The following is a 25151-nucleotide window of genomic DNA, read 5'->3' on the forward strand; positions in this document are numbered from 1 at the left end:
AATGGAAAGTGTATCATTTAAGTTTCATATTTGTTTAAGAACTTATATATAACTTTCTAACTAACTCGAAGGTTACCTCTGCTAGAATTAGAAGGTGAGTTACATAAGCAATTATGACACAGCCCTCCAGGATACAAAACTGAGAGAATGAAAACTGTCTAACTTCCATTTTTAGCAGTTCTGTCTCAGTGTTGGAGCTGTAACCAATGTACCTTTAAATTCAAACAGAGGTAAAGCTCAAAGGCATTCATAAACTCGTTATGAAATATGACAAATTAATAATATCACTGTGAAAGAAAAACCATTTGATCCAGGCATGAATTCTAAATCTTTTCCTATAAACCCATTTAAATAAAACATTTTGCCACTTTTCATGAGGAGGATGAGCAACTGGTGTTTGAGGAGTAAAACTGACAGTCTTCTTTATACGATGCAGTCCCTGAAAAACCTTTGGCAGCAATTAGATTATGGGCCTAACTTCCCAGCTTGCATTACGCCTTCTCCCCAGCCAGCTTTAAGCCTCCATGTCATAGGCTTCTCTGAAGATGTGCAGAAAGACTCAGTACAGTCTCGATCTGTTGTCTCTGAAGAAGTAATGGGATCCCACCTCACATTTCTGCTGTGTGTAAAAACACACTTGCCCCTGTGTTTAAAAAGGCACAGCTCTGCTACCGGCTTTTGGGTCAATGGGTTATTTAGTTGTTTTTTTTTCCTCTTTCCTCCTCTCTTCTATATAATTCCCCAATCCCTGCACTGCAGCCCTGGCCAGGAATGAAGAAGAACACATCAGAGACAGCGAAGCACCTCCACCTCCTGACAGTCTTCATTCTGTCGTCACAGGCATGGTGAGTGGATGTCTGCTTACAGCCAGACGCACAGAGAAAAGATGGTTTGACTACATATCACCCCTTCTTGAACTAATATACATTAAATATACTACTTAAACAAGAGTTATTTATCAGCACATGCACAGGAGACATGACAGAGAAGTGTCTGTTGAATAGAATACCAGCAGCCACACATTGTTTTATTTCATGAAATCATTAAAAATGAAAGAAAATGTAAAGGGACTAATTTTCCTCACACAAATGACAGTGCTTGGTAACAACTGCTGCACAGAAAACCTACCTGTACAAACAACGCAATAATAGCTATGCCGTGCTTCTTCCCCACTGCCTCATCGATGCTGCTGTACAGTGTGGAGTTCCAGTGCATTAGATGAAGCTAAAACAAAGCAGTGCAAATAGATCAATGAAGAAATATGTTTTGTAATTAAAAATAAAACAAACACACCAGAAATTAACTTCAATTAACAAAGCCTCCACATTTGAGTGCACGCATGCATATGCATGCCTGTGGTTACGCATGTATATCTAAATGGATTCCCATTATAATCAGGAATCTCAAGAAAAAAAAAAAGTCAGCTGCAGAAAAAGTGATCTATAGCCAGTTACCAAATATCTGCAACAAAGGTGTGAATAACCACAGTAATGATGAGTTACATACTCCCTCACTTTGAACACTGAAATAACACCAGCTAATACAACCTGCCAGTGTTGCCTCTCATCCTGCCAGCTCTCTCCCAAGGTATGATTATGGACACAGGCTGTCCAGACATACATTGGACTGGCCGACTGTATTATCTGAATGTCACTTGTCTCACATGTCACCTTCCAAGATGAGTCACTCACATCTCAGCAGTAAGAGCAGGTGAAGTGATTTCAGGAAAGGTTAAACAGAGAGAAAACTGAGCAGAGAAGAATGGCTGGAGGATCACCTTCGGGGCAGCAGTGAAAGGGATGCTAAAGAGCAAAATGAGAGCCCTCAACTGCCTTCCACAAGGGAGCAGGGCCCGTAGGATTTAATGCATGAACACGTCAGGCAGCAGACACTGGATGGAAAACATCAAGTCTGTCCTGGTGAAGTGTCACAGCTGTCCATCTTGACTTGCGAAAAGCCCTGGAGAAAGGAAAGGGAAGGGAAGGGAAGGGAAGGGAAGGGAAGGAAGGGAAGGGAAGGGAAGGGAAGGGAAGGGAAGGGAAGGGAAGGGAAGGGAAGGGAAGGGAAGGGAAGGGAAGGGAAGGGAAGGGAAGGGAAGGGAAGGGAAGGGAAGGGAAGGGAAGGGAAGGGAAGGGAAGGGAAGGGAAGGGAAGGGAAGGGAAGGGAAGGGAAGGGGACACCACCATCTACTGAGACGTAATATACATTTCAAACATGAGTTTCTCCAGCACTGATGCTAAAATGTAATCTCTGTGGCTGAGTCTAGTAACATTGCAGAGCTTCAACATCCTAAGCACTGATGCTTTCAAGTTTATCTGCCAACAACTTTTGCACATTCCAAATAGATAAAACAGCTTAAAAAAAAAAAACTCTTAAATTTAATTCCTGTTGTAAAATTAAGTGATTGAAATTTTGCTCAGGCATGTCTAAAGTTAAAATATCACTGTCTTAACTAATATTGTTTCCACCTTCAGACAAACTGGTCTGTAAAACAGGTAACATTTTCTGGTTTTGTGCTTCAATTTGGCCCAGTAACAGACCCCATGAAATGCTTCTGGCAAGCAGGAGTTTACCAAGGGACCTCAGCATTTCAGAAGATCTGCTCCACTCCCCTTATTTCACCTCTGAGGATAATTTTAGGTGCTACTCTTGATGTTTGTCATCTTATAAGCCTTTGTCAATGTAAAATTTTAAATGAACATACTGTAAATCAAATTACATTTCAAGTTATCATTGCAAATAATTCTGGTCATATTGATCACAGGCATTTGCTGTACTTAAAAAATGAAACCTTTAAAAAAATTCATTCACACATGAAAAACACTGATACAAATGTACTCGACCACTGCTATAAAACTTCTAGACATACAAATGCTCCCTGTTAGAGCTAATCTGTCTCATTATTTCCCATGAATGTACTTGGTGTCATGTACTTTAGCAGACATAAAAAGCTTTTCTATACATCTGATTTACCTTTGGCCTTTAGAAGAATAAAAACAGAGGATCGGATACTGACAGTCCGTTCTCTGACACTCCCTTTAGCAAACAGACCACCACCCTCAAAGGCAGAGCCCTGCCTTCTCCCCGGCAGAGCCTGGAGCCTGCATTAGCCATCCACTAGAGGGGGCTCAGGGAGTCCCACGATCCTAACCAAACCCCAGACCTGCCGAAGGAAACGGGAGCCAGCTGCAGGCAGGCAGGCAGGCAGGAGTGCACAGGCTCACGGAAAAGGTTGCAGTGACTGCAGTCCCGACGGCGATGTCCTTGGTGCTGCGGAGAACAATACCACAAGGCACCGCCATTCATTTTGTTTGAAATGTCAAAGCAAGCTTCTCCTTTGGCGACTGGAACTATTGTCGCCGAGAGTGATAGCCAGATTTAACAAGCCCATTACTTCAACTGTGTCAACAGGCGGGGCTTGGCTAAGGCCGCCATGACATTCAGCAGCTTGCTGCGCTCCTTTGGAGGTGAAGTCTGTAATCTGATGTTTCTCCGTGTTCAGACAACAGCATTTTTTTGTGAAGGTTTGAAAGGTAAACACAGCCTCAGAGAGAGGAAAATGAGCAAGCACTTCAGACCGTGCCAGCAATGACCCCAGGGTATCTAGAAAGAGGTTGCAGTTCTGTCTTAGGCTCTTAAGGGCAGAGATTGTTTTCTATGCTAATGTTATATATTGGCCAGGAAAATGATATCCAAACCTCTGTGTAAAATATTAAGACATCTAGAATTAGTCTGTGAGGCAGCATAAACAGCCTGCCAGGAGGACGTGCTGTAAAATACACAGGGACTGCATGAAAGGAGCTACATGGTGCCAAACACCCTGCGGATAGAACTGCTTTCCAAAGCACATACCCACCGGCCAGCACCTCTTCCCACATCTCCCGGCAACATGGGAAGAGTAAGTTATTAATATTAGCTAAATATTAGTAAATATTAGTTTATAAGTAAATATTAGCTACCCATTTCAAGCATATCTCTAGGCCTTGCCATTTACTTGGGGAAAGAAGATTCTCTGCATACTTAGGGCCTCCTTCCTTTCCACCAACTTAACGGAGGTCAGGATGGTCTACGACAAAAAGAAAATAACACAAAGACAAAAAATGGTTCTGCATAAAGCTGATGTACCCTTGCCTAGGTTCAGGTCTAGGAATCAACATTATTAAAGGTACTGAAATGGACATTCATCACCTTCTGGCTCAAAGGTTCCTGTAATTTGGAGATTCCACTCAAGAATGTGGAATATTTAAATGCTCAATATTTAAATAAATATTTGACTCCTTGGAACAAGAATCAATATTGTGTACCACGTTTCTGCAGACCAATGTAGAACAAACTTCTGGTCTGTGTTAAAAATGCTACTCTGTGACTGCCTTAGAGGTAGCGATTATTACAGTAGATTAGTCGTCTATTTTTTACACAGTAGATTGTAAACCTGTTGCCATAAACACTTGCGGAGCCATATCGTACCATAATATAAATGGGTTTGACAAGTTACAGACAAATCTTCTAAAAACAGATACTAAAGGGAACAGGTAGAAATGTAGCCTCTAGCACTCCTAGCCCAACCACCGCAGATGACCGAGGAGTACAATACAGAAAGAGGTCAGGCTCGTGTGCTCTCCTCAGGCAGCATCTCTTATTGCCACTGCTAGAGACAGAATACGGGATGGACCGCTGGTCTGACCCAGCAGGGTATCCATTACGTTCCCATCTTCGGAATCTAGGAGATACTTGGAACAGCTCTTCACAGAAAAGGTTCTGTCATTAGGGATTTACAGGCTGAAATTAGACAGGTAACCTAATGAGACATAATAATACCGTAATACATCCTAACAACAGGTCACAAGGCCTCACATCTTTTGCCCTCTGATAAGCCTGTGCATGTGCATTTAAATAAATAGATGTCAACATTTGTCTAAATACATGGAAGCCAAATCAAATGAATTCTTCTGCAGAAGAGGAAAAATGTAGCTCATATGGGGTCTGGATAAGTAAATGAACAAGAGATACAGAAAGGGAAATATTACCAAGGAATTCGTAAGACCTAAGTTTGCTTAGCAAAGTGTTCCTTTCAAATTGTTGTTTATCCTATGCATTCATGAGGTTTTCTGAACTGTTCAGCCTTCTGTTCACTTTTTCTTTTTTTTTTGTAATTTGCCATTAGATTAAAACCTCAGATAACAGAAAAAAAATGGCTAAAAATCTATGAACATTACAAAAATTTGAACTCTAAAAAGGACAGTCCACAACCAACATGGCCTGTAACTCCTGTTAATATTAATGGAAATCAGATGTGCACAGGGGAAATACCCCAGTGCTTTTACAACTCTTGAAACTACCAATGTAACACCTGTGTACACTGACAACTTCACAGCCATGCAGCTGTACCTTACCAGTAGCTAACAGCCAGGCAGACTTACTAGGTCAATGGTCTGTACTTTGGTAGCCTTCAGTTTTACATTGATTTGAGAAGGCAGTAATGATTTGGGACATTGGTTTGAGCGTGCATACTCACAAGGGGTGCCAGCCTCTGATGAAAACAAACCATAAGGGTTTTTTTAAATAATCAGCGCAATGTATTGGCAGCTCACTGTAGTGTGGTTCATTCTGAGTGCAAACAAGCTGCAGCAGGAGAGACTCTGTTCAAGTTGTTAGCTAATGTGTTGATGCTCAGCAGTTCCGATGTTTCTATACAACCAGAATGAGTCAGCTGTGCTGCTGATTTTCAGGGCTGGCTTGGAGCGCCAGACAGTGCATATTTTTGCAGAAATATTAAAAGATTGTGAGAAACTCTTTAGCATAATAATAATAATAATAATAATAATAATAATAATAATAGGATGAAAAAAAAAAGTACTTTGGAGCCTTTTAACATTCCAGCTGTATATCAAAGAATTGTAGTGGTGACTTCCTTGGAATAGGATGAACTGAAAACTCACAAAGGCAAATAATAAAGTGCTGACAGAGTTGATTTACTCTGTCAACAGCTGGAGAGACTCTCCTTCATGGGAAATATTAAGAAATTATTCCAGGCAGCAGAGTGAACCCTACAGAACGGTTATTCTGTATGGAACAAATCCTGAGAATCCTCTCAATTTTTACCCAGTCTTCACTCAACTAAAAGACTTTTGATCATAGTCCTGATGTCCTTGCTCAGGAAAAACATACACTGACATTAACTAGAGGCCTGTCTCAAGTCAAGACTGCTTCAAAACTTAATAAGGACCTGAGATTCTGGCTTTAAAATCAATAAACAAATGAAAAGCCTACACTCTAATCGGTTCCTTTCCGTACCACATAAACATCTTCTATACCAAGCTGAAAAGAAAAGGCCTGGGATGGCAGAGTTTTACACAGTATCAGTCACTGGGATGACAGATTCTGGCAAGAATTAGATTTCACTCTGTATGACCTAGTATTAGTTCTGGAAGCCAGTTTCTCTCAATAAAAATGCGTTACAAGAACATGTACATTTTTCCTCTGTCTATGGTGCTGGCTGCTCTGCAGATCTTTGCAGGGTGCTACAAAAAATGATCTTCTAAGCTCTGTTGCTGGCCTTACTCTATTTCTAGTTTGCACTTAAAACATAGACTCACAGGATAATTTAGATTGGAAGGGGCCTCTGAAGGCCAACCAATGCAACTCTCCTTTCCCCATGCAAAGCAGCAACAAATTCAAAGTCACCCACTAATTCAAAGTTGGATCAGATTGCTCAAGGCCTTGCCTGACCAAGTTTTGCATATCTCCAGGGAGGGAGATTCTCCAACCTCTCTGGGTAGCCTGTTCTGTATTTCATTGCCCTCATGGTGAAGAAATTTTTCTCCTTGTACCTAATCAGCATCTCTCTTGCTGCAACCTAACCTCTCTTGCCCTTTCACACTTCTCAAAAGAGCCTGGCCCATCTTCTCTTTGGTCAGGAAGCCAGGCACAAAGTGCCCACAACTGCCAGAACGATGACTCTTGAATGACTCCCAAATGATGGCTCTTTCTCAGATCCTGTCAGTGAATATCACCTAGTGAATGCCTAAGTTTCACCTAAGTTTACTTTCACCTGAGCTTACTTAACTCCTGCAATGTCAGAAAGTCACTATTGTGTCTATCCCCCACTGCAACATGCTAGTGGGTCTCTGTTATCCAAGCGGCAGACCAGGGCAATGTGAGACAGGCTACTGCATTATAGGAAAATACTCTCTGAAATACATCACAGCTAATCTTTTGTTATGACATATCTGATTAACAGTCGAGGAAGAAGAAGGACCCTGTGCTCAAATGTTTCGGCTCTCTTATATAATCTTAAATGCTAGAAATTTGCTATAAATCTGCACAATGAGTTGCTACCTAAGAAGTAGTTCATATAATATTGCTGCTTTCTTTATGAATACTTCTTGCTAAACTACTGGAGCACCAATTTGTTATTGGGATCCCTTTAAAACACTGTTCAATGTGGAATGTTTTTATCAGCTAAGCTAGGCAGTTTGGACCGAAATAACAAACCCACACTTCCTTGGAATCAAGGTACAGGTGCCAATAGCAAAGTCCTCTGAACCTCAATGGCATCAGAATCAGGTCCTACAGCAGACTTATACCTGATAAAACCACTGGCAGCTGGGGCAACAGGAGGCAAGATAAAACATGTACATAACCTGGGTGTAGGTCCAGCCTCAGCAACCATAGCCAGTTTTTTAAGGATTTGCGACATGGGGGATCACTGTTCAACAGGCTCCTGTTTGTGCTCTATACACAACAGAAGACCATCATTTTAAAATAATTCTGCTTCAGATCTGCGTGTTAAACTATTAAAACATCAGACTACGACACTATCATCACTAGGCTTACTTGAATGCATGTTGCTTTTGCAATCACTCACTGTACTTTTTTTCCGATACATATACTCTTGCTCTTCACTAAGGAGCTAGGTACTCCAAAAGCTTCTTTCTTCAGTGCATGCTGTGTCAAGTGTAAATGAATCTGTTGGAAAGCTTTGTTCCCTGGTCAGAACTAGGTTATAAAGGTATTTCTGGTTAGCTGTGCAACTAGCAACTACAAGCTCCAGAAAAGCCTGCTTAGTCCAGTAATATTACAGGTCAAGAATGCATCTGAAGGTTAGAGATATATTATTGCTCTCCTATATTCTTGATCCTTATTTCAATTCATATGGGGTGTTCTTTAAAAGACTAATAGGTGAGTAGTGCATCACCACATTTTAAATAGAGTTGCATCTAAAACATGTTAGTCTGGGAACTGTAACCATATGTCTTTTTGTCATATTTCTGTCACTACTGAGAAAGACAGTGGCATTGAAACATTGTTTTGAATCCATGTAAATGCCACCTCAGGGATTAATCTATATTATTAAGGTAAATTAAAGCAGCTTTAGAGCTCATAGAATCATAGGCTATCCCTAGTTGGAAGGGACCCATAAGGATCACAAAATTGTAGAATGGTTTGGGTTGGAAATGACCTTAAAGACCTTAACTGACCTTAAAGACCTTAAATGACCTTAACCTAGTTCCAACCCCCTGCCATGGGCAGGGACACCTCTCACTAGATCAGGTTGCCCAAAGCCCCATCCAGCCTGCCCTTGAACACTTCCAGGGATGGGGCATCCACAGCTTCTCTGGGCAACCTGTGCCAGTGCCTCACCACCCTCTGAGTGACGAATTTCCTCCTTATATCTAATCTAAATTTACCCTCTTTTAGTTTAAAGCCTCTTTGTTCTATATCATCGAGCCCAACTCCTGGCTCCACACAGAACTACCTGAAAATCAAACTGTGTATCTGAGAGCGTTGTCCAAACAGGCTGACAGGCTCAGTGCCGCGATCACTGCCCTGGGGAGCCTGTCCCAGTGCCCGACCACCCTCTGGGTGCAGAGCCTTTCCCTAACACCCAGCCTGACCCTCCCCTGTCCCAGCTCCATGCCATCCCCTCGGGTCCTGTCGCTGTCCCCAGAGAGCAGAGCTCAGCGCCTGCCCCTCCGCTCCCCTCGTGAGGGAGCTGCAGGCCGCCGTGAGGCCTCCCCTCAGCCTGCTCTGCTCTGGGCTGAGCAAACCAAGGGGCCTCAGACACTCCTCATACGTCTTTCCCTCTAGACCCTTCGCCATCTCTGTAGCTCTTCTTTAGACATTCTCCAATAGTTTTATGTCTTTTCTTACGCTGTGGTGCCTCAAACTGCACACAGTACTCAAGGTGAGGCCGCACCAGCACAGAGCAGAGTGGGACAATCCCTTCCCTCGACAGGCTAGCAATGCTGTGCCTGATGCACCCCATGGTACGCCTGGCCCTTTTGGCTGCCAGGGCACACTGCTGGCTCATGTTCAACTTGGTGTTGACCAGAACCCCCCAGGTCCCTTTCTGCAGAGCTGCTCTCCAGCCTCTCATCCCTCAGTCTGCACATATAGCTGGGGTTGCCCCATCTCAGGTGCAGAATCTGGCACTTGTTCCTGTTAAATTTCATGCAGTTGGTAAGAAAGCAGCTGCTCTGATAACTACTGTAGAGCTTAACAAGTGTTCTCCTGGACTCACCCAGGTTTATTAAAGATCAGTACACCCCCGGTACACTCACAACGTGCCATAAAAACTGAGGAGGGAACAGTACAAATGGGAAACTCTGGATACCTAGCCAGGGCCAATATAAAGTCTTTTTCCTGGTCTGAGAAGGATGAAATGAAGCTGAGGATTTTAGCTAGTAATAATGGATAGCAACACAGCCTAGACATACTTTAATTATGCATAATTTAAAAAAAATGCATAAACTATATCACATAAAGACAAAATGTGGAAAAAATGTGTCTTGCTATTATACATGTGCATAAGAATTTATGAGTTGATACTTGACTTGGCACTGAATTGTTTCAGGAAGCAATTGACTAAGCTGCTGGCAGTGACCATAACACACAGTAATTAAGTTCCAAATCCTCACAAGGGGACCGAACCAAGGATATGACCAGGGCACACAGCTTCAAGAAAAGTGATTAAAAAAAAGTAGAAAGTTAGTTATTAACAGCCTGAAGGAGAGATTTAGGATTAAAGTTAATGGAATTGATACAGGAGCTGTTTGAAAATATCAGAAAAAGCAGGAGTACATTTATATACTCTGTACCACAAAAAAGAAGCAAAACCCCATGAAGTATAAAGCCTGCATGGTTAAACATTACAGTTCAGTCAAGGTAAATATGGTCCTTTAAAAAAGTAAATGCAAATAAAAACAAATGACTGTATTACAAACTCTGGGCAAAAGCAAGTAGAAGAGAAGAAGGAGGAAGTAGCCAAGGGAGTTAGGATATTAATCAGTGTACTTGGTTTATGCTTGTAGACTTGAATTTTTCAAGGCTTCTGTCGTGGATAGGTGCCAAAATGCCACTGAATTTCAGTAGGAATTAAATCATCTTTATCATTTCATACATAGATTATTGTCATAACAAAGACATAAAGGGAACTCTGTGCCTATCTTTGAAAGCAATGCTGAGGTCAGTGCTAAGGAAGAAAGACAGGCTGGAAGCAGTGCCAAGAAACACAGATGACAACACTGTTAAGTAAAAATCCTCCTGAATAATATAATGTAGGAGAAGGAAAAGCTAAACTTCTGTTCAACTTCTGCTTGTTACAATTCATTGAAAATCTAAAGATCTAGGTCTAGTCTGTGACTTAACTGTGAGGTTCTGGGTATGTACAGAACAAGATGACATTCCCTGAACAAAGAAGTCTGTAATTTAAAATCAGACAAATTAGATGGAAGCAACAATTAGGCTTGGAGTAGAGTACAAGGTATGCTGGAGATTGTGTTTAGACAACCTTGCAGTCATAGTGTGAGATACAAAGTGTCTCAGGCCAAAAGCAAAGTTCATAGCTAAAACATTCAGAATAAATGCTCAGTTGGGACATAAACTAGTCCAGAAGAACCCTTGCTGACTGTGCTCTTCTCTCCATGGACACCTTTGAAAGAGGATTGAACTGTAAAAAAAAAATATTTTAGATTGTATAAGGAAGGGTTGCAAAGACCTTCCAAAATCTATTCTCTTTCCAAAAAGCCAGCCCAGTAACAATTACCCAGACTACAAAAATAGATTGCAAAAGTAGTCCAGGCAATTGTGCAGCATACCTTCAGGCATGCCACTGGAAAGACAAAGCATAATGGGAGTGTAGGATTGTTTGCAGCATCTCAGGAAATGCCCTAGCAGTCACTGTGGCAAATCCCTTGTGCTACAGAAATGTCTACCACATCGGTGAACCATACTGAAAAAGAATAATAAAAACATTGCAACATCTAACATTAACCAGGCTTCTGTGTTCCCTTTGAAGAGTCTAATACCATGCAGTAGCCTCAGTTCATGTAAGGAAAACAATTACTGGACAACTGAAACAACAGAATTAACAGCAGGAAGTACACATGTATATGGAGAGATTCAAAAGACCACAGCAATGAGAAGTAAGCTAAAAAGAAAAGTAATGGCAACAACAACAAAAATCCATCTGAGTGTTCTTCTTTCTGTTCTGGCAAAAGAAGCTAAAAGGCTAAGGGAAAAAAAAAATATTTAACCTTATTAAAAAGGCAAAAAATGGGTCAAATCTCTTCGAACTAAGGATGTGCGAACTTGTCACAGAGAGGTTTCATTTCCAAGGTTAGGAAAAAGGAAGCAGCACAAGGAGGGGACCAATCCCCAGAAAGCTTTGCAAACCCCACCTAGGCCCCTTTTGTCTAGGCCTTGAACAGAAGGCCAAAGTATCTCCTCAACAGCTCACAGAGGCTACTGAAATGTGGCATTAGCTTGTCTGTTTTTTAGGAAAACCACTGGCAAAGCATCGAAGGGCACAGGGGAAACTGAGGGTGCTATAATTTGTATTTATTTTTTCTTCCTGCTTGAAAGCACAAGCCCTGCTTATTTCTATTGGCATGCAGAGGAAATTAAAAGAAAACAGGAATTAATCAAAAATGAACATTTTTCCAACCTCAGGAAAATTATCACAGCTAAGAAAAGGAATGAAAAAGGCAGAACACCCTTGATTCTATATTGCTGACTTTCGGTTTGAACCCAACCAGTAAGTAAATGAAAAGCTACATAGTTCTCACAGTCAGATTCATAGGTCAAGTTCTTCACTGTGCCAAGTTTCTGCTCAGTGTGTGAAGCAAGGAGCACCACAGAAGGTCATTGTTCCCTGATACCACATCTGGCCCCAGCAAACATGTAGGCTGAGGTGCCCCAGCTCTGCCCTTACCTGTGCTAACAGGAGCAAATACACATTCAAGCCTTTCTTCTTCCTTCCCCTGAAGGCCAGGAAGGAAAAAACAAGGATTTTAGCACAAGACCCTCCATCCTGCTGTTAGACTGGATTGCTGCCAACCTGCGTGGGTGTACGTGTGCGTCTGCATGTGCTTTTACATCTCCATAGCTGGAAAGTGCGAAGCTTGGTAGAAAGGGACTGGACCTTGATGAATAGTTGATGATATTAGAGGCAAGCAATGCCAACCACACAGAAAACACAAAGTGGCAGAGGTTAAGTGGTTAATTCTGGAAGTGTTATTTATATGACTAGGCATTTAATATAGGCATGCCCAATTCCACATAGTGTTGGCTGCAATCTGTTGTCCTGGATTTAAAACCAGACTGTTTGTATGTGGAAGGATTTAAATAACTGATTTAATTTTCAACAATAGATTCTCTAATGAAGGCAGAATAAATTTAAAAAAAAAAAATACTCCTTCCCTCCTAATTTACCAAGTTTTATTAATAACTGATTTGAATCCTGTGGTTCTGTGTGTTTCAAAGCTAAGGGTCTCTCTGAAGAGATGAGAATCTGTGGCTGCATATTATCATTTTAAATTATAAGCCTGGCTGTTTTCCAGTGAGCAGTTGCTCATCCATACTACGCTCCTCTTGGAAACTGAGTCGGTTGTTTTTCTTTTCCATATCATCAGCTATGTTTTCATTGGAATAATAACCCTTGTTATGCATATCCAAGTTTCCTCTTGAACTGTACATTTGCACATTGCATAATGGTATTATACTTCTCTCCAGTCCCCTAGTTGCACAGACTCCCATAATTTTGTCGAGCTTTAATTGTGCCTCACTCCAGTTCATTACGCGGCTTAGTGCTGCCACCTTAGAAGGCAGGAATAAGCAGCGAGGCTTTCTCATTGGCAACAGTGTGGTCCACATAGCAAGGCATCAGATAGCCCTGTGGTTTAATTGCTGAACTGGGATTTATAACCTAAATTAGCTATTTTGGTACTGCAGTGTCTCAAAGTCTCTCTAGAATTCGATGATCTAGGAATTATGAGTCAGTTCTCTGTCAGTCCTGAAAAAGACATGCGTGACCAAGGCCAAATAATTTAATCCCTCTGAACTTGTTTTCTACCAGTTCATTGGCAAGAGCGGAACTTGCCTCCCTCACACCAATGTTTCAAGTATTACATTCTTTGTGCTTGTGAAGCACTCAGGCATGACAGTAAATACTTGTGGAAGCCTTCAAAGCTCTTCAGCTCTTAGATGATCTTCAAGTTTTATCCTTTACCTCTTGAGAGCCATGTGTGTACCATTAACACAAATAACAACAAGAAAAAAAAAATGGAGGGGGGTGGTTAAGTCCGTATCAGAAAGCTATTATCTCTCTCTTAGAGTATTCACTCATACTGGGGCCAACCTAGGAACTGGTCCTGACATCAGCATGCAGCATAGAAAGGGAGGAAATGAGGAATCTCCTTTCCCAGCTTCTTCCACAAGTGACAGATCTTAGACAGAAAAACAGTTAGGCACAGGAGTCAGGGCAAAGTGCCAAGGCACCAGGAAATTGAGGCAAGATGTAAAGCAGAGTGTCAGCAATGATCATGGTAGAAACTTGAAAATGATGTTGAACCGAGGCAAAACAAGTCAAGGGCAGACAGCCAAGAAAAAGAGCAAAGACTTGGGTGCTCAAGCTTGGGCTTAAATTCATTTCAGAAGTCCCACCTTTTAAGTGACTACACAAGCTCTTCTCCCATGGCAGAGTGAAAACATAAGTAACTATCTTTTAATGTTGGGAATGGGGTTTGCAGTAACGGATGTCACAGCAGCAGTCTCTATATTCATAAGTACAAGCACTGTGACCAAGACAGTTCTGTGAGAAAGCAAAATAAGGAGAAGGCAAAGCAGTATTTCAGCTCAAGGAGTGGAAAAGTCACATACTTTAACAAAGTCTCAGAGGCTGTACTGTCTCCACTACTGACAGGGATTGCTAAGAGCTATTTTGCCTTCAAAGCTCCTTGCCTCCCTCAGTGAGGATGCAGTGCCACCAAGCTTGATTCACTTCTCACTTTCTTCTCATTCTCACTTCCTTCACTAAATTCCATCCACCTGCGACATGTCTCCTTAGAAGAGTTCTTCCTATTTTGCTCAGTCATTTGTAGTCCAGACATTTATTTCTTGAAACGGTACTGAAATTCTCCATCCTGGTACAAGTTAAAAATCACAGCCTATTGCACCTGCCCCTTCAAAAGTTTTAGATGTGTGTGAGCAGTGAAGCCACCACACACAACCGGCTGCAAGTAAGACAACTCCTAAAAGAGAAACAAAAGAATAAAGAAGCTTTAGTATAGACTGTTAATGCCACTCTTCTTTGACCTGGTGTCTAGCAGCTTATATGTCTTTCACAACCAATGAATAAATTGCAGATTTCACACAGAAGGAAAAATAACATTTACTACATCTGATCTTCCTGATCATTACGATCTTCCACAGAGCTTAACTGAGTGTTTCTCGGATGCTAGCCAAGCTAAAAGCGTTTGTAGCAGCACATCAGTCCGTTTTTGCACCTGTTATTTTCACGAATTCGCAATTCAAAGTGCATAGATGTATTCACTGGTAAATTCCAACTACATGTGACTGAGCAAAACAAGGGCCAATCCAAGCTCATATTGACAAATTACCTAGAAACAAAGTATACTTTAGAGGCTGCATGTGCCTATTTAGGTCAAATTAACCCTCAACCACAATAAAAATGTAATACTGGAAGTGCTTAGCAACTAGCAATCTCAAGAGTCGTAAGATGCCCATGTGTGCTTTTACGATGATGGTAATCTTGTTTTTATCTTCTTGTCAGTTTTCGTTTAGCATACTGGGAGGGAACGGAGACCTCCCAGCTTTGTACCACTACAAAAAAAGCAAACAACAGTCACATCAACCGGGGTACCACGGAGTGTATGGGATATACAAAAACACAAAAAAATACTTAAACACCTGCACGTATGGGGCTAGGATCACACAATACAATTCAGTGACAGCCCTGGAACTGGTCCTAGGGCCAATTTTGCCCATGGAGTGCTGTGTAATGCTAAGTATTATTATTATGCTTCTAAAAAGCATCTGCATAATGGGTAAAAAATTCTGTTTCTCTATAAATCAGTGCAGATTTGGAAATCAAAACTGAAAACATCTGCTTATATATAGGCGTGATTTTCCTGTGTTTTTCCACAATTCTGTCCTCAAAAATTAGGTAACATTCAATGGGCATGTCTAATTTGAACTATAATTAATCTGTTATTCATAATCTGTCAGGGATATAGCTCTACAGCTCTGCACAATTTCCTGAGGAGAGGAAGCCCAGGGAGGTGACGGTCTCTTCTCTCTAGTAGGCAATGACAGGATACACAGGAACAGCACAAAGCTGTGCAGGGGGAAGTTCAGACAGGACATTACGGACAATTTCTTTACCATGAGGGTTGTCAAACACTGAAACGGGCATCGCAGCGAGGTGCTTGATGCCCCATGCCTGTCAGTGTTCAAGAGACGTTTGGAGAATGCCCTCAATAATATGCTTTAACTTTTGGGTAGCCCTGAAGTGATCAGGCAGCTGGACTTGGTGATGTCGGAAGGTCCATCCCAACTGAACTGAGCTGAACTGCACTGAACTGTTCTATCACCAAAACAGTTTTGTTAGGTCATATTAGTCATATATTTTAGTCATATATTGCCACTTTTCACAAAGCCGTTGCAAGATTGCTGCTTTTTTTTTTCTTTAGACAACAAAATATTATGTCTCACATAATGTTGTTTGGCACAGTTATAGGCATCACATTCATTGTCATAACTATTACATGAAAGTCATCGTTTTCCCATAAGAAGCAGTGTTTTAATCACAGTTCACAGTACTCATCTGCAATAATTTCAAAATTTAGATTTTTTTCCAAGCTATTGAGTAACAAGCTAATTTACCACTAGAAAACTTGGAAAATTTCTAAGCAGTGTTCCAAACCTCAGCATGAAGCTACGTAAACCACTCTGAAATCTGTTCTTTTTTCCTCCTCATGACTGCCTAAGCAGGATATTCTTCATTCATAGGTCTTGTGCTGCTCAGGGAACAGGATTTATTCCTTGGTTTAAAACATTTTGTTTTAGGGTTTATGACTAGGGTCATAGTCCCACTACAACTATCAGCAAATTTTCAGAGGTTTCGAGACTGAGCTCACATATTAGAAACTGCTGATATTATGGATTAAATCCTGCTTGTCATTCAAACCTACCCAATCCCACTGCAGTTTGTAAGCTTTCATGTAAAGAGGGAAAGACAGGGATGCGTATGCCCCCTATTACAATTACAAATATAGTAATTATAGTAATTATTTTAACCAAAATAATTCGCTACACAAGCTAGTAACTGAATTAAACAGATATCAAGATTAAATAAATTTGCAAAGAAAATCTAAGGTCAGCAAAGAATAAACTTCCATGTTGAAAACACACCACTTCCTCTCAAGAAATGCCAAGGAGATGCATGGTGTGTACGCATTTGATTTCAGAACTTTGACACAGAGAAATCCTCGCGACAAAGACTGTAAATACTTGAGAGTAAAGACGTATAATGGTTGCAGTCTAAGCCCTAAAACTGTAACTCTGATGAGATCCATAGGCAGGCACCATTTTGCGTGAACAAAGGAAAACTTAATGGCTTACATCGGACAGAGGGTAGGATATATTTTTGAATTATATATAACCACATTGCAGCAGGTATTTCAGTAACTCTGAAAGAGACTACAGAATGAATTAGTCTGCTCTTCATTACACAACAGAAAGGAGCATCTCTTTTCCTGTACAAAACTGATTCTGGTCCTTCAGGCAACTGAATTTTCTTCTGCTCTACTCAAAAATCGTAAGACAGAAAATAATACAGCTTTTAATCTTCCTGCAGATCTTGGAAACATTTTTTAAATGATTTTCTGCCAATCCTCTTCTACTGAGAGCTTTCACATGGTTCACAGCTAATATAATCCTACATTTTAAAGAGGATGGATTACAGAGAATTATGCTCCTTGTCATATACAAGCACTGAAAGGAACGTTTTTATTTCCTCAGTTACAGTTCTATTTCAGAGCAGCAGCCTGAAAACAACTGTTTCCTTATGTTCAGATTATGCCTTTGGTCACGCCACCACTTGAATAAATAAGAGGAGGAGACACCTTGAAGGCATAATTTTCCCTATGTTTCCCTTCACTTCAGAAGCCATAAAAGCTTTTTTTTTTTTTTTCATAAAACAGCATTGATGCTATCTGATGGTTCTCTTTCTCCTGCTGTCTCTCCTGTCTTTTTTGGACTGTAAATTGATTAGACCTGGCACTACAGTATGCTATGTCTCTAAAGAGATCAGATAGAGTGGGACTCCATAGATGTCCCTATACTAACCTTGTTAATAAGAAGGATATATGTATTGATGGCTAGGATGAGTAGTAATTTGCTATTCTTGTCTCTCTCTACCTCCCTTCTGTACAGCAAAGGTAAGGGAGGGAGTCAGAGCTTCATTAGTTCATTTGTTCCTCCTCCTTCTCTAATCCATACTCTTGGCCTGAAGGAAATAAAGACGTGGAATAGTTCCTCTCTTTCTTATACATAAATAAGGTTCAGGTAACTCACATGAGGATACAAGTGTGGGTTTTACTGCTTCATGGAAATGTATACTGCAAAGCACAATTTAACCTTTGGTACCTTGTTCCATTTGCCAGCAAGAAACAGTCTCTCAATGTTAAGACCATTATTAAAAACTTAACCGGTGGCCAAAGGGCAAATAACACTGTTTATGTGCAGTAAAAGTACTTGGTGAGAATGATTTCTGGAGAAGGTTGCACAATGTCTCCTTCCAATTTTTGTCCAAAAGGTTAAGAACAGCCTTTGTGTTCTTGTTTTCATGAAACAAAGAGAGGAGCATTGTATCAATACATAGAGCACTCTGCTTTTCCTTTGTTTAAAAAAGACGTGTTACAGCATTTACTTTTGACAACTATTTATTCTTTTGTCCTGCTTTCCTCACTGATCGCAAGCACAGATGTTTCAGTGAAAATGTTAACACTTGTGTATTATTGTCAACATTCTGATTTCTTCAGTCAACAAAGGTGGAAAACGTATCTTTGCTGAACTTCAGACAATAATAACATCATTATTTTTATAACGATGAACTCAGCTTCCAAATCACATAAACAACATTTTTCTACAGTGTGAATTATTTCAAGAAGCTGTTTGAGAGGTTACATAAGTTTAGTAGTCAAACCTATTTCACCTATATATCCTAACCATGTGCAAAGGTCCCAGCTGTCTGGTAAGAAATGATAGATTGTTGCACTAAGAGACACAGGATATTACCTAACTAATATAGGATATTGCTTAATTTCCATAAGAGCTGTTGTGGTATCAAAGGTGAAGAGACTAAGGAAGTAACTGAAGAGTTTTCTTCCAGACTTTGAAAAATAATACTTTTTTAACAGCATCCTTTACAAAGATCATTACACTGATAATCTGAAGCTGTTCCACAACTATCCAGCCCAATAAATAATAAAGTAATAAAATAATAAAATAAAGCCTTACAATCTTCAGTTCTAAAAACCAGACTGCTGCTCTAGACAGTAAACAGTCCTAGATAGTTACCTCATATAGATCTCTTTAAACTGAAAGTTGCTACACTGATTTCTGTAGAACTGCTCCAGTCTTATAATAGTGTAATGGTGTATTTAAACTGGACCTAGTTTCTTGTGTTAATGTACTCACTTAAACCAAGCACTTAGGTTTTCACATTACTGCTCATCTACTTGGCTTGTCTTCCTCCCACAAAGGGAGGATGGTTTAAAATCCTTATCATTTGCTTTGTAAATTCATTTCTAGTTTGTTAGGAAAAATGTCCTGCTAGATTTGTTCCACTGGCAAAAGATCCAAACTTACGTGTTTGGTGCTCAATAGATTTATAGCCATGCATTTGTGCACAAACAACTACCAGATTATTTTGCATTTAGAATACGAAGAATAAACTCCCCCAGAGTGTTTGTATACATCCAAAGTAAGCACCTATCACCATTTATGTTCGCTAACTAACAAGCCAAGTGAAAATCAAGTCCAATATGTGTTCAGAATATGCTGATTTCCAACAACCGCATAAACTAATGCTAACATTAAAACTTAAGAAATAGATTTCCTGGTCTTCTGACAAAAAATGGTTGATCTCCACTAAAGCAACTAGGTGGGGCAACCCTTGGAACACAAAGAGAAGATAACCCATTCTGGAGTCTCAGATACACTATTTCATTAGGGGTCATAAGCGCCTGTTTTATTATTGCTCAAGGCTAATATTTGATCTGGACAATTTCAGCTGGATTTAATACAGCAGCTCTTCATGGACAAAGCAAAAGGAAGTGCAACTCATCTGTCAACGAGACCGCACTGTGCTTTTTTACAGCATGGGACAGAAGATGATGAACTGGCTCAAACAATATACCTGTGTGTGCCACTGGATCTGATGGTAGCAGCTATGCAGTTATTTTCTGCCGGAAGAATTAATACGCATAAGGATGTTTGCAAAGCTAAACATTCACACTATATTTAAAATGTATTATAAGTCCATTTTTTCTACTACAAACTTCTTGCAATTTTAATTCTTTCTTGGGGATCAAAGCCTAGCTGAAAGTTGTTTAGATGCAAGAGACAGGATAACACCAGCTTGCTCATCTCCAGACGATGTTCTTCAATACTGCCAGAATTCTGTTTGTGCGGCTGCCATGCTGCTTTTTGAGTAGATGTAGAAACCCCTTTATGACTGATTAAGTTTGTTGGTTTGCATCTCTGGGTCAAGTATATTTTCATTGGGACTGAGACGCTGTAGTTTCTGCCGATATTATTAATCTGTTCCTGTATACCACCAAGGCTGTTTGCAGAGTCATCCTTCATAAAGAAGGGGATGGGAGGCCTGTCTAAGTACAGTTCTTGACATAATTCATGGCAGCATTTCTTGAAAACCACATGCTGAATCAGTCCTGAAGAACAGCACATGGCACGGCTGTTTCATAATGAACAAGCTACTTCCTGCCTCATGGGAACACTACAGTAGCCTGAAGGTCTTGTTGCCCATACAAACTTTATTGTATATATTACGCCAGGTAACCAGGATGTAGAGATGACTCCTCTGCTTTCCTTTTGGTTGATGAATCTTTGCTGTTCAATTAATTCTCCTGAATTGCCCGTAATCTGCCTGAAATCAATCTGCAAAGCCCGTATGAGTGACTTTATACCTGGGCTTTTGTGATGGACCAGTGCAAAATAGCAATCAGGACCAGAATCTGACCCACAACTCTTAAAGAAAGCCTCTGAACAACCCTAAAAATTAGATTGATGGTGTAAGCCGACATGCTTTTTACACTTAGCTCTGCCGTAGGTACTCTTAATACTTTTTATAACCTCTTCCATAAAGCAGCTCTATTCCAATAGCCTGGCACTCACAAATAACACTGCAATAAATTTCTTAACTCTGAACAACACAGGAAAAAAAGGAAATATTGTTTCAGGCTCCTATGGGATTACGATAGATATATAAGGTACAAATAACTCAAAGAACTCTGAAAAAAATCATTCTTTAAAACTGACACAGTGTACAGCAAATGAAATAAAAGATGCAAAGGTGAAGTCACCAAACATCATGGTCGGTATCTGTTAAAGCTGGTGTTGTAACCAGTGGTCTAAGAGATACTCCAAGATATTCCTTGGAAGTGTAAGCAATGGGACAGTCAAAAGTGAAGCAGTCTGATGGATGGCTGCTGGAGGGCAGCAGACATTGGCCCCAGTAGTTGGGCTGCCTAGGAGCCCAAACTGACACCCCATGAACAGCTAAATTTTTTCAGACTCCGTTATCACTTTGCTTGTGTTTCAGAAGTTTGTGATTAAGATATTACAGAGAATGCCTAAGACTATTGCATAACCTTCAGTTTTCAGGTATGTAAAGCTAGTTTGTGAACAAATTACTATACACTTCCTCCAAATGTTCCTAAATCGTTACTGTTCACCATGGCAACATTTCCAGTGGCCATCTATAGATATCAGTCCCCATTTATAGCTATTAGTCAAGGTGACACAGGAAGTGTTGAAACAGCAGATCTTGTTAGAACACTAATATTATTAAGACAGAAGTTAATTATTCTGCAAGTTAACTTTATGACCAATTAATCACACAATGGAATAAGTGCTGGAGGCATTCTATCCCAGATGCATATTCTAGTTTACCTGCACTGTTGCACACGTCAGGAAGATAGCTTTTTGAAATATAAAGCAATAAAATGCTGAGCTAAAAGAAAATCTCTTTTGAACTATCACAAATTCAGGCTGTGAATGTAAATCTTTTGCATTTAAGGAGTGTTAACACAATGCAGTGTCACTCTTACCTCCATGGGAAAGGCTTTAAAATTAACTGTGTGCTCAGAACCACGCTGGTTTTCTCTCCCCCAGTGAAATCGAACATCGTGTAGTTCAAACTCATGTCCTCGAGGTAACGGCCCACCTATTAACACTGGGAAAGAACACAAATGGTAACAAACTTGGCTTTCCAAGCAGACAAGCCACTGAATATATTCTCCAAATACAATGAGGAGACGGTTGCAGGCTTCTTTATTATCAACTGCATGAGAGAGAAAAGTAAAGTTGACAGATGTGACATTGTGAGTGATAGTGGTGGTAGGGTGATGGTTGGACCAGATGACCTTGAAGGTCTTTTCCAACCTTAATGATTCTATGATCTTTACTTTTGAACTTCTTTGCAGGCACAGAATGCGAATCCAGGCAGCTACAAACAACAGTGAAAACACTGTCATGCTGCAGTCTCAGTTTTATGAGGCAGAGCAGCTGGTTCATAACACTAAATAAAAACATTATACCTTTATCAGAAGAGTGAATATGTTTATTGCTGTTATCGAGACAGCAGGCATGTGCTCTAAACAGATGGTGGGGGTTCTGAATTGAACTGGTCACTACCTCCAGCTAGCCCAAATGCTTAATTTTCATCACCTATATTTGCTATGTGTCACAGAAACTGATAGAAAACTTTTGATTGCCAATATCTTCCAAGATAAAGGTGTTAAGGCATATACCACCTGTCAGGCTTCTGAGATACAGAACGCCCCCATATCCAAATATAATCAAACCTAGACACAGGAGCTTATTTACTTTAAAACAGCTCGTGGGCAGCCATGACTTTTTTCCTAGGGCAGTTTTTTAAAACATTCAGAACTTCTTAAGAACGTCTATCCATAATTGCAACTCAGAGCAACCACTTTATATAATACCTTGATTCTTTTGCATTAATGGAGCCCTTCACCATACGAATAAGTAGTTTAAGAAAACAATTTTGTTTGGACCTTTTTAACATCTGATCGACTTTTAAATTAACCAATGGAAACTAGGGATTTGTTAATCTGCTTCGGCCCAAATATCTACACATGTAAGTAACTTTCTGCTGAAATCATTGAGTACTGGCTTCTGCATAGGGCTGAATTTTACTTAAGGACATTCACAGTCTTTCTCACAATCCATTATACTCTAGCTTACGTTTCATTGACTTTGAATTTTTGACAGTCTCTGATAATTGGTAATGACTATTTAATTGCATAACATACAGCTTTAGGGAATGACCTTTCCATAACATAAAGTTATCTTATCACAAACTAAGTAGCCTTAGTTATATTAAAGCAATTTAGCAATTGTATCATATTGCAACCATACAAACACAAAAACAAACAATACAGAACTATCAAAAAAAAAGAAAGAAAAATGATCAGTTATGGTTTTCATAATCAGTTGCACTGGAGAAAAAAGTAAAATGTTCTGATCAATCCTCCTTTAATGATTCTTCATAATCATTACTAATTCAAATAATCTAACAGCCATTAGCATTTCTATAATGAAATGTCCTTAATGTAGTTATGGATCCAAATTTGCTTCTTAAACTTTCTTTATCCATATTGAACCCATACCTGTATCTATAGGGAAAATCTACAAATCTGGTGAACATTTGGGAAAACAACCTATTAAAGTACTTAGAGAAACCTGGAAGAATAAAAGGCAACTTGAAACTTAATCAGGTCTACTTTTTGGAAAAGCAGAGCATTTCTCTGTTTTAAAATATTGCTCCTAGAGAAAGTGTAACTAGAAAAAAATGTTCTCTATATGATGCAGTTTTGTATCTGCAGGAGCTTCAAAGAGTTTATTTTTTAACCTAATTTATACATTGATCCCATTATAAAAGAATTTCAATGCACGAAGCACGTTTATCTTCCTTTGCCTTTCATCAAATTTTGATCCTTGTCAATAGATGCAACATGTTTAATTTTGCTTTTCATCAACTTTTGATCCTTACTAGAAAACAACTCCAAAACCACCATCTGCTATGCAATCTACCAAGGGCTTAAGAGAAGTCTCTCTGTTAGTAGGATATCCTCCACAGCACTTTTCAATATACAGTTCCATTATACAGTTGGTCATGCTTCTTCCACTTAATGTATAACACATGTATGATGATCAAATTGGAAGCAGCCTGTAAAAATGTTTACAATTAAGTAATAAGAAAGACTGGGGAATTCCAGATGGACTATGTCCTGAATTAAAGGATAAAATCAATCTCCAGGAATGACAAATTGACTTTTAATATGTACTTAATCAGTTTAATTTTTTTCCACAAAGAAGTTTTTCTTTGACTGTCAACATTACAGAAGATGTGACTCTCTTCCATATTAACTGGACAAAGTTTCAAAAGCACTTAGTATTCAACAGTTCCCATTAAAATTGTCTGGCTAAATGGACTTGTCATCAGAGATCCCTTGTGAGGAAGAGAAGCTGCAGGAGTTTCCGCAATCCCTGAAAACTGGCCAAAGTAGTAGGTCAAACAGAGCTTATTAACTCTTCTTCTCATCGTAGAGATAGCAAATGCTGTCCTCTCCCTCCCAAAAGTGGAAAAATTATCCCCAGCTTATAAATGGAAAACTATGTAATATGAAATCTAAATAGAAGCCAAGATAGAAATAGAAACCAAGATCTCCTAAATCCTAATCCCATACCGCAGTCATAAACTTTTATTCTGTTTCACATTACTCCTTATACTTCAATGCTCATCTGCCTGGCATCACACTGCATTCAAGTTTTAAAAGCAGTATTTTTCTTTTCCTAAATCTCTAATGGTTTTGCACATGCACATAAGTGTGTTGGTCCCATCTTATTAATCATTGTTACCAAGTTACAGCCTGCCCTTGGGAAAGGTAGGTTTTAATGAGTTGCATTTTAGCATACAAGTGGCGAGATGTGGTTTGTGGTCACTCTTACCCACTCTACAGGAGAATCAATAACCTTCCTGATCTTGCAGGGAGAACCGTACTCCCCGAGAAAAGAGCTCTGCTTCTGATGAAGGCAGTAAAACTGTCTGGAAGTACAAAACTTCTGTTCTATTGGAAATTTGCAAAAATCTGTGGAAAGAAATGTTCTGTTTTGCAATAAAACATGGAACTTATCATGGAAGGGAAATTATAAAGGAAAACAACATTATTAAATAAAACAAACCCTTGTGTTTAAAAAAAAATAGTGTAAAACTGAACTGATTCCCTCTCTCCCTGCACAGATGCAGCTTACAGGACTATTGGGATCTCAGAAGGAAACAAAAGTTGGACTGTCTCATGGTTTGACAATCTTCAGCTGTTTAAATGCCCCCAAAAGGCTGTTGCTAGCTAAGATTCGTTAAACTATCTTGGATACTCTTCAAAACACATGGTAAGCACTACCACAGCATTAGGAAGCACAAAGGATTTTTTTCTGCCAACTTTCTTGACAGTTGTCTCCTTTGTACAGAATAGTTTACCCACATGAAAGGTCTGAGTGAGATAACACAATTTTGCTTA

At 39.8% G+C, this 25151-nt stretch overlaps 1 protein-coding gene across 1 annotated transcript in view; it reads right to left on the bottom strand.

Moving 5' to 3' along the window:
- Positions 1–25151, bottom strand: part of CA8 (carbonic anhydrase 8) — a 49697-nt gene that overhangs the window by 23286 nt on the left and 1260 nt on the right. Inside the window, exons 3-4 of the mRNA XM_040545704.1 lie at positions 21657–21781; positions 1129–1224 (exon numbers count right to left, since the gene is read on the bottom strand). Of these exons, the coding sequence (XP_040401638.1) occupies positions 1129–1224; positions 21657–21781 (221 nt within the window). The remainder of the gene's footprint in view (positions 1–1128; positions 1225–21656; positions 21782–25151) is intronic.

The sequence above is a fragment of the Cygnus olor genome, chromosome 2, assembly GCF_009769625.2.
Source record: "Cygnus olor isolate bCygOlo1 chromosome 2, bCygOlo1.pri.v2, whole genome shotgun sequence".
Lineage (NCBI taxonomy): Eukaryota > Metazoa > Chordata > Aves > Anseriformes > Anatidae > Cygnus > Cygnus olor.